This window comes from Pinus tabuliformis, chromosome 7, assembly GCF_031772625.1.
Source record: "Pinus tabuliformis cultivar Carrire ecotype Pingquan chromosome 7, CPIR1, whole genome shotgun sequence".
In the NCBI taxonomy this organism is placed as follows: domain Eukaryota; kingdom Viridiplantae; phylum Streptophyta; class Pinopsida; order Pinales; family Pinaceae; genus Pinus; species Pinus tabuliformis.
This window is the reverse complement of record NC_142293.1, coordinates 529,870,991-529,882,143: the sequence shown is the minus strand read 5'-3', so window position 1 is coordinate 529,882,143 and position 11,153 is coordinate 529,870,991. Positions and strand designations below refer to the sequence as shown.

The 11,153-nt window shown below is 38.9% G+C and overlaps 1 protein-coding gene across 1 annotated transcript; it reads right to left on the bottom strand.

Annotated features, from left to right (window-relative positions):
• Positions 1-914: 914 nt before the first annotated feature.
• On the bottom strand, positions 915-1,697 carry LOC149248382 (uncharacterized). Its single transcript, XM_089449530.1, has one exon. It carries the CDS (start codon positions 1,695-1,697, stop codon positions 915-917), a length of 783 nt encoding a protein of 260 aa, XP_089305656.1.
• Between the last annotated feature and the right edge of the window lie 9,456 nt (positions 1,698-11,153).

Genomic DNA, 11,153 nt, shown 5'->3' with positions numbered 1-11,153 from the left:
CCAGTTGATGCAACGTTGTGCAAACCCAAAGGCTTCCAGAATGGCTTCTAGATACTTCCAGTTGACCTTGTCAATTGCTTTCGAGAGATCCAACTGAATGTTCATACCTACTTTTTTCTTAGATTGAAGAGTATTAACCATTTCCTGTGCTAGGAAGACATTATCCATGATCTATCTACCTTCCACGTAGCCAGATTGCTCCTCTGAGATTATCAAAGGGAGAATTGGCTTCAGTGTTTTGGCCATTACTTTGTAGATAATTTTATATAGAAGATTTCACAGAGCAATTGGCTGAAGTTTCAAAGGGGTATTGGCTATCTCCTCTTTGGGAATAAGGACGATGAAGGTGGAATTGAGGTATTTGAGGATGTAGGAGGATTTTCAGGAATCTTCCACCACCTCCCACGCTTCCAGCTGCACAATTTCCCAGAAAGCTTTGAAAAAATCAATGATGATGCCATCTGGCCCTAGTGCCTTACCATTAGGCATCTCTTTCACTGGTTCTTCCACCTCCTCCATGGTGACAGGGCAGTCTAAGGATTTATTCTGATCCTCAGTAATTAACCTTGGGATGGAAGTCATGACTTCCCTGATAGCCTCTTCCCTATCAATGTCTGGTTCCATTGCTATATGGCTAAAGTGATCAATGAGGATGGAGGAAATATCCTGATGAGAGTGGAAGGGAGTACCTTGCTCATCCTTCAACCGGGTGATTTTGTTGGTGCACCTATAGTCTATAGCCTAACGATGGAAGAACTTGGTGTTTTTTCCCCTTCTTTGAACCATTGTATGCGAGACTTTTGTCTCCATAATATTTCCTCCTGCTAGCATCTTTCATTCCATTTCTGCATGAGGACTCGCTCAGTGCTAATGGAATCCTAGGTGATGTCCCCTTTGAGCCATTCTATATGGATCTATGCCATATGTTCCTCCAAGGCCTGCTTGTCTTTGAAAATATTCCCGAAGACCTCTTGGTTCCAAGATCGAAGCCAAGCTTTGAGGTGCTTTAATCTAGCTTGGAGGCGGTACATTTTGGTGCCTCTGGTGTCTAGCGGCTCGTGCCACAAATTTTTGATTTTAGAAGTGAAATCTAGATGGCCCAACCAAAATTTCTCAAACCTGAAAGGTCTATTATTCGGAGTGCCGAGGATGGTTGCGACCAGGGTGATGGGCCAATGATCAGAGCCTCCACAAGGAATGATGTCTGATTCCACAGTGACCCCCTCAAGGAGGATGGCTTCTACCATAAGAAAATGATCAATTCTACAGGCGATCTGCCTTTCTCCTCCTCTTTTGTTATTCCAAGTGTATAACCTATTTTTGGGGAGGATATCAACAAGATTTGCTACTCTGATGAAGCTATTGAATGCCTTTGCATCTCTGTTCAGAGTTCTTACCCGTCCTTTCTTTTCTGCCAGCGAGGTAATCATGTTGAAATCTCCTCCATAGATGGCTTTAGCAGTGAAGTGTCTACGTTTCATCTTGGAGAGGTGATCTAGCATCAACAGTTTATCCTCTAGTCTTTGGGGGCTGTAGATATTAGTGCACAGGTATGTGTTGGATTCCATTATGATTTGCATTTCCAGGGAAATGTATGATCTAGAAGCCTCTGCACTTATAAGATGGAGGGAGTGGGGATTCCAGAAAGTGTCTAGGCCTCCCTCCATTCCATTCCCTTCCACTTTCGTGTATTCCATACTTTTTCCTAAATTTCTGCATATTCCTTTCATTTTTTGGCTGGAGGACTTGGTTTCTTGTAAGAAGATCATGCCAGGATTTTCATTTTTGACTTTATTCCTTAGGAATCTTTGTTTTATTTAGCTATTTAGCCCTCTAGCATTCCATGAAATTTTTTTCATAATTAATAAGGTTTAAGAAGAGAACGTGAAAGCCTCGAGGGCTTTCATCTTACCTGAGTTGAGGAGCATCTGACCTAGCTTGTGGAGTGCTTCATTGTTTGTTCGCCAGCTTCTCTTTTTCCTATTTTTGGCATTATGGTCTATTTGGTGTAAACCTTGGACCTTGACACCCAGACCCTTTGTGGCACCAAAGCCTCTTTTCTACCCTTTTAGTTGTGCATCTTTCCTTGTTAGGAAGAGAAAATTGACTCTATCTACTTCCTCCTCTGGGATATGTTCCATTCCTTTCTGCTTCCATTTCTCTACCATGCTATTGAGATCCATGCCTTCCCTCTCTAATATGTCACTGAGTTCCATGTCCTCTATTCCTATTTCACTGGTGGTCATTTCCGCATCTCCTTCTCAGTATTTTGCAAACTTAGGACCTTGTAGGATCTCATTTGTCGGATCTGGATTGGGATCTTGGGTTTCTTGTGAAGGAAAATCCTGGATTTCCTGTGTTAGGTCTGGTACTTGGGGATTTTTGATTGAAGTTGTTACAAACCCAAGAAATTCAAAGGCATTGATAGTTCCTTTGATGGAGGTGCCTGTTTTGCGTTGGTTTTTCCGATTGGCCCGTTGTCTCCCATTTGGATGGGAAAAACCTTCCTGATCCTTGCCTGTGTTTTCCTTGGCTTTCTCAGTTGGCTTATTCATTGGGCATTCCCTAAACATGTGTCCATGTTCGTGGCACTTCCAACACTGAAAGGGGATTTTTTCATAATCTATGGCTTGAAAGAAGACTTCATCTCTAAATTCTAGCCATAGACCTTCATGTAGTGCACCTGCAACATCCATTTCAACACATATTCTTGCACAAGAGGTGTACCTTTTTTGCAGGGTGGCCTCCGAGGCTTGGATGAAGGTTCCTAGTTTGTTTCCTATTTGTTCCAATGTTGCAGGTCTCTAGTAATCAATGGGGAGAGAGAATAGGCGAATCCAAATAGGTACATGCATGAATGTTTCCTGTTCTGGTGCAAAGTTTGGTTTCCAGGGTCTCATATAGAGGCCTGTTGAGGCATAGAAATATGGTCCTCCATTAAAAATGTGATCCCTATCTTCCGGGTTTGCAAAGAAAACAGTAAAGAACCCTTTATCTCCCAGGTGTAACCTAACATCTCCCTTAGGCTTCCATTGTTGCTTGATCCAGAGATAGAGGGTCTTTCCCGTAGGCTAGAAGCCCATGAACTTATAGATTACCACATGTATTGACATATGGTCTCTCTGAGCTTGTATTTTGGGGTTGTTGATAATACAGCCCACAAAATTTCAATCGTTTTGGGCTTGCAGTGCCCTAGGTCCTCATGTTTTCTTGACGTTATGGCAGATCCCTCAAGATCTGGGCCGTGCTGGGGTAGGGCCTTGGTTCCCACAGTTTTTTTTTCCTTGTGCTTCTTGTGGTTCCTGCTCGGGACTGGGGTTCTCGTTGTCTTTTCCCTCCAAAATCTCTATTCCATATGTCCATTTTTGACTTTGGGTTTCCTTGGTTTGCCCACCAGCCTTTTTCTTCTTGCTTAGCTCATATTTTCCTTGCATTTTCAGATCCAAAGGTCTGCACCCTTCCAGTGGGGCCTTTCTTTTATCCATCATTGCTTATTTGTATGAAGGAGCCCAATTGGTCCCCGCACGCCTTATCTGTTGGGTCAGGACAAGCCCACATCTTTGAAGCTCTGCAAACAAGGCACAGTTCTCCGCTAGAGTTTATGACAGTATTCAAATTGTAGACCAAACTTATTATTATTATTATTATTAGGCTTTAGTATTTTTAATATTTATCTTAGGGTTTGTATACATAGGGTTAATTATTATCAGTATTTAGGATTATTAATAACTATATTAATTTTATCAAATAGATTTACAATAATTAGCAACTATACAAATAATAGCAACTATATTCTTATATAATTATATATTTATGATTATTATATTAGTATTATTACAATAATATAAACTCATATTATTATTATTATTCTTAGGCTTTAGTATTTTTAATATTTATCTTACGGTTTGTATAAATAGGATTAAATATTATCATTATTTAGGATTATTAATAACTATATAAATATTGTCAAATAGATTTAGGATTATTATATATTACTTTATAAATATTGTATTAATATTATAATAATTATATAAACCCGTGATATATATTAATTAATAATAAGAATAACTCATAATAATATTAGATTATCATTATATTATTTAAATAATCTAATAATATAAAATTATAAAAAAATAAAAACAATTATATTGTATAATAATAATAATAATAATAATAATAATAATAATAATCAATATTATTATAACATTATTAGGAGTTTATATTATTATTATAACATTTATATAATAATATATAGAAATAATATAGTTGTTAATATTTATACAGTTATTAATAATATTTGATTATATTATTATTATATTATTGGGAGTTTATATTATTATAACAATGTAAACTTTGAAACGGGAACTGATACTGTTACCCGTTTTGTAGAGGTGGCAAAAAAATGACCCGATTTTCAAAAGTGGTGATGCAGAATACACATGTTTTTTTTAGAACATGATTTTTGGAACTTTAATTTTTTCATGTGCATTAAGTTTTAGAATGGTAGTGAATGGTAGTGATTTTCATCCTGATTTTAAAAAGTGAGTATTCTGCATCACACCCTTTTTTTAAAAGACCTATTTTTTGACTTTAAATTTTCTAGTGTGTGAAATGTAAAAAATTATTTTCTAAATTTGATAGTTTTTGAAGTGGTCATTTTATTCATATTTTCTTGTTCTCTATCTTAATTTTTTTTTTTTTTTAGTGGGGTTTTTATTGTTTTGCGTTTTTAAATTAGAAAGTCAATAGTTTGAATTTTAGATAATCTACATATTTATACATCCTTAATTAATTTTTCAATCCACATGAAATAATTGTTTCTAAAAAACAACATTTTTTAACAATGGACATAAAAATAACCATTTTTAACATAAATATAACAAAAAAACTAAACGTTTTGATAATTTTTTGCTAGAATTAACATGTCAAAATCACAATTTTTATACAAAAATATTAACTAAAAATGGTCAAATAATAGTTTTTTTTATGAATTTCATGTCAAAAAAATAATAATAACAATTTTTTTTTCAAAAAATAATAATTAACTTAAAAATCAATGCGAAAATCACAGTTGTGCTCTCCCCCGCCCACCCCTCCACCGCCACCGCCCCCGCCCACCCCTCCACCGCCACCGCCCCCTCCCCGCCCACCCCGCCCACCCATCCCCCGCCACCGCCCCCTCCCCGCCCACCCCGCCCACCCATCCCCCGCCACCGCCACCGCCACTGCCCCCTCGCCCACCCTGCCCACACCCTCCCCGCCCCCCCTCCACCGCCACCGCCCACCCCTCCCCCGCCACCGCCCCCTCCCCGGTCCCGCCGCCCACCCCACCCACCGCCACCGCCCCCTCCCCGCCCACCGCCACCGCCCCCTACCCGACCACCCATCCCCCGCCACCACACCCTCCCCGGCCCCCCCGCCCACCCATCCCCCACCACCGCCCCCTCCCGGCCCCCCTGCCCACCCCTCCACCGCCACCGCCCCCTCCTCGGCCACCCCTCCCTCTCCCCCTCCCCCGCCCCCTCCGCGGCAGCAGCACCCCCGGGCCGCCTCGCCCCGCCCGACCGGCGCCGGGAATCCCTCCCCGCCCCCCCTCCACCGCCACCGCCCACCCCTCCCCCGCCACCGCCCCCTCCCCGGTCCCCCCGCCCACCCCGCCCACCGCCACCGCCCCCTCCCCGCCCACCGCCACCGCCCCCTACCCGCCCACCCATCCCCCGCCACCGCACCCTCCCCGGCCCCCCCGCCCACCCATCCCCCACCACCGCCCCCTCCCGGCCCCCCTGCCCACCCCTCCACCGCCACCGCCCCCTCCTCGGCCACCCCTCCCTCTCCCCCTACCCCGCCCCCTCCGCGGCAGCAGCACCCCCGGGCCGCCTCGCCCCGCCCGACCGGCGCCGGGAATCGACCCGCCGCCGGTCGGGCGGGGCGGGGTGGCCCGGGGGTGGCGCTGCGCGGATCTAGAACACATCTACCCAAATCTTCAAGTAATTTCGAATCAAACAATGAATACTTTATTCTCCCACCTTCACACACAATTGTTTTATTTCTAGACGCACGTTAGGAGGGACAATGTTGAAAATGGATCCACCTTTTTTAAGAGTTGATCTAGTCTATATACTCGTCGCACTTCATTTTATCCCATTCTCTTCTCTTAAACTTCTCTTTTCATTCCTTTTTTTCTAGTTTGTTTCCTCCTATTTGAATTCTCTCATGCATCCCCCTAGCAGCTTCCCTGAATCCTTCTTCTTATTCCAAGAATGGAGGTGAGACACCTCTTTAGTCTTTCTAGTCAGAATTTGCCTCCAAAATTTCTTAGGAGCTAGCTTAGAGAGGTGTAAGAGATTCCCTTGTATTTGACGAATGTATTGCCTCTTTTTCCTTTTAGTTAGGGCTTTATATATTTTTATCTTGTCCATTTTAAGAGATTCATCAACAGCTTCCTTAATTGCTCTCCTCGCACTTTTACACTCTTGGTCATACCATGGATTGGTTTTGCTATTTCTTTTATTATTTGATATAGGAAAAATTAGGGTAGATCGAATGGCCACAAGACAAGGGTAGATCGAGTAGTTTATAATCGTTTCCACGTTTTTATTGTTACTGCGAGAGAATGGTTGCAATTTAATAGCTTAATGCTATTAATATTGATTTTCCACTTCTCCTTTCGAAAATTGGCCGTGGGAGCGCTTCCTAAACCTTCTATATCAATACTAAACCTTCTATATCAATACATAAGGTTCTGTAACTCTAGATTGATAAATAAGTTTTGATTGTCATTGTCAGAGGATGGCTGCAATTTAATAGCTTAAAGCTATTAATATTGATTTTCCACTTCTCCTTATGGAAATGGGCCGTTGTTATAATAAAAAATATATAAAAATAATATAACTTTTCCACATTCTTATAGCTGCATAGATTAATACTACTCAACTTTCAAACATTATTGTAGAGTAAATTTATATTTACATTTATAGATTTAAATTTAAAACTGTATAGTAGCAAATTTTCTCTTCCCGTCTGTTTAGCAGAAGTGCCAACGTACTTTGATTTAGTTCATAATCAGTTAAGTTTATTAGGAAGAATTTCATGATTTATATATTACTTTATAACAGGGAATAGTGAATTAAGTTACCATAGATTAACTATCATAAAATTTATTCAGAAGTATTTTTTTGGATTCGAACTTTGATACAAATCCTTAGGAAAGAGATCCGTTGGGTAGATCGAATGGCCACAAGACAAGGGTAGATCGAGTCAGATTTGACAAGATTATAGTTCAAAACGAAGTTATGAACATAATTTTATTGAAGAAACATTGTGCAATTAAAATAAGCATGATTTAGTCAAGCCACCACGTTTAAAACCACATGTGCCACATGACCGCAAATGCAAACTAAAATTTCTGAAGAATTGCATGCCCGTGGCACTACGTATGCGTAAAACGAAAATCTTTATAGCTTGACTCATGCTGTAAGTCAACGCATTCGGTGGTAGAAAGCATTCGCTTGAAGAATACGGATGTACTGTAACGTGAGGGCGAACTTTTTAATACTATTATTATTATTATGATGCTAATTAAGCATGCCTTGCCCTTGTCTTGTGGCCATTCAAATTACAACTGGCATATCAAATGCCACAAGCATTTAGTACGTCAAACGAGTTTCCACATCTAATTTTATGGCAAGTTGACAAAAAGAAACTTTGACACGGCAAAATTTAAACGTTATACGTTTTGTGTTTTGGTTTTTTATAATGAACATTCGATTATGCAATTTTTGTTAATATAATAGTTTTTAGTTATTTAAATTGAATTTCTCAACATATATTCTACACGACTCCGCAGAGGACATCAGCCACGGAATCTTCTTGTTATCACCACGCTCTGCTCGCCCATAATCATAAAATAACAAATCAATGCAATTTTTCCATGCAATTTTTTGTAAAAATACACTGTAAGTTATGGAATCAAGGGATAAACTAAATTATAATGAGAGCGCTGTCGCAGAGTACCGGAGTCTGAAAATTTTGGTGAAATGGAAAGAACAAAGGAGGTGGGATCTGGTAGGATGAGAGCTCACAAGCTCCGAAGCCGGTACGGGTCGATTCCCGGAATCGACCCGCCGCCGGTCGGGCGGCTGACCGGCGGCGGGTCGATTCCGGGAATCGACCCGTACCGGCTTCGGAGCTTGTGAGCTCTAGTTCACAAATTCTATTAATTGATGATATTGGTTTTATTGTGTTATGAAATGAGCAAGTTAATCAAAACTAACACCTATGCAAGATGAGGAGTCCACAATGGCCATCAGTTTAATATTACACTTCGATGAGATGTTTGAATGCTAAATAAACGGCAAGAGGTTTTCACTATCATACGTGACGTATGGGAGGCACAGCAATCCACATGACTTCCTTTCGAAACCACAGAACATGACAAAATCCAAGCCTGTGTTCTACATAGCCATGGCAACGTAGAGGATGGCCAAATCGACAATCTATGGGATTGGGATTCTTTTTCCGTTGGCGTATTAATAAGGACGGTTATTTTTATGGAATTGTAGCGAGAGTGTATGTATAGGGTACAACTTAAATTTCAGTTTTTAACAAATTTTTATCGCATTCCACATAAATTTGATAGGAAAATATACCCAGAAAAACTCACAAATATAAAACAATTACAGGACTACTTTTGGTAATGTGATTAACCTGACAAAAATATCTATTTGAATTTACTCATACATATAGAATTTCAAAAAATCTGTAATCAAATTAACCTCAAAATGTGTGATCAAGTTAACCTCAGATGATTGGCGACTGGCATAAATATAGCTAAGTGATTCTTTGATCTGTGACAACAACGTGGCTTTCAAATCTGGCGCTTCATATGCCTCTCAAATTCCATAATTTTTGAGTTTCGAGAGATAAAAAGTAAATGACGACCATTTAATTTAGTGGGCATTAGTTTCTCGTGGCCAACAATATATGTAGTTATTTATTTATTAATGCACAAGGTAGTATTGGATTTTGTATTTATTTAAATTTAATGAGTAATTTATATGGTTCGTTTGAATATATAACATATGTTACTGGTATTTATAGCATGTAACTTTTTATTAAATAAAAAAATTAAAATTTGTATGGAAGAAAAAAATATATACGTGTGTATTAATAAATAAATAGTTCCAGAAATATTGATAGCGGTTTCTAGAGAGCAACCTGACGTGCCAGAGCATTTAAAGAGACTTTGAAGAAAATTATATCAATTCTTGGACTTCTGCAGTCCAATAAATCAAATGCAGAAATCCAAGGATGAAATGCGTGCATGCCAAACTCCACGTTCAAACAGTTGCTACCGTCCGACCGCTAAAGTAGAAAACAATAAAGTAGTTGGAGACTTGGAGTTGTTCCTAATCTCCAATGGTTTTCAATATAATATTTTCAATAAAACAAATAAGTAAAACAAAAAATTATGTATAGTGTACAGATGATCATAATATACTCGACGACGCATGAAATATTCCACCTGTGCTGTAAATCACTTAGCGGCGGGTCGATTCCAGGAATCGACCTGTACCGGCTTCGGAGCTTGTGAGCTCTCATCCTACCAAATCCCACCTCCTTTGTTCTTTCCATTTCACCAAAATTTTCAGACTCCGGTACTCTGCGACAGCGCTCTCATTATAATTTAGTTTATCCCTTGATTCCATAACTTACAGGGTATTTTTACAAAAAATTGCATGGAAAAATTGCATTGATTTGTTATTTTATGATTATGGGCGAGCAGAGCGTGGTGATAACAAGAAGATTCCGTGGCTGATGTCCTCTGTGGAGTCGTGTAGAATATATGTTGAGAAATTCAATTTAAATAACTAAAAACTATTATATTAACAAAAATTGCATAATCGAATGTTCATTATAAAAAACCAAAACACAAAACGTATAACGTTTAAATTTTGCCGTGTCAAAGTTTCTTTTTGTCAACTTGCCATAAAATTAGATGTGGAAACTCGTTTGACATATTAAATGCTTGTGGCATTTGATATGCCAGTTGTAATTTGAATGGCCACAAGACAAGGGCAAGGCATGCTTAATTAGCATCATAATAATAATAATAGTATTAAAAAGTTCGCCCTCACGTTACAGTACATCCGTATTCTTCAAGCGAATGCTTTCTACCACCGAATGCGTTGACTTACAGCATGAGTCAAGCTATAAAGATTTTCGTTTTACGCATACGTAGTGCCACGGGCATGCAATTCTTCAGAAATTTTAGTTTGCATTTGCGGTCATGTGGCACATGTGGTTTTAAACGTGGTGGCTTGACTAAATCATGCTTATTTTAATTGCACAATGTTTCTTCAATAAAATTATGTTCATAACTTCGTTTTGAACTATAATCTTGTCAAATCTGACTCGATCTACCCTTGTCTTGTGGCCATTCGATCTACCCAACGGATCTCTTTCCTAAGGATTTGAATCAATGTTCGAATCCAAAAAAATACTTCTGAATAAATTTTATGATAGTTAATCTATGGTAACTTAATTCACTATTCCCTGTTATAAAGTAATATATAAATCATGAAATTCTTCCTAATAAACTTAACTGATTATGAACTAAATCAAAGTACGTTGGCACTTCTGCTAAACAGATGGGAAGAGAAAATTTGCTACTATACAGTTTTAAATTTAAATCTATAAATGTAAATATAAATTTACTCTACAATAATGTTTGAAAGTTGAGTAGTATTAATCTATGCAGCTATAAGAATGTGGAAAAGTTATATTATTTTTATATATTTTTTATTATAACAACGGCCCATTTCCATAAGGAGAAGTGGAAAATCAATATTAATAGCTTTAAGCTATTAAATTGCAGCCATCCTCTGACAATAACAATCAAAACTTATTTATCAATCTAGAGTTACAGAACCTTATGTATTGATATAGAAGGTTTAGTATTGATATAGAAGGTTTAGGAAGCGCTCCCACGGCCAATTTTCGAAAGGAGAAGTGGAAAATCAATATTAATAGCATTAAGCTATTAAATTGCAGCCATTCTCTGGCAGTAACAATAAAAACGTGGAAACGATTATAAACTACTCGATCTACCCTTGTCTTGTGGCCATTCGATCTACCCTAATTTTTCCTATATC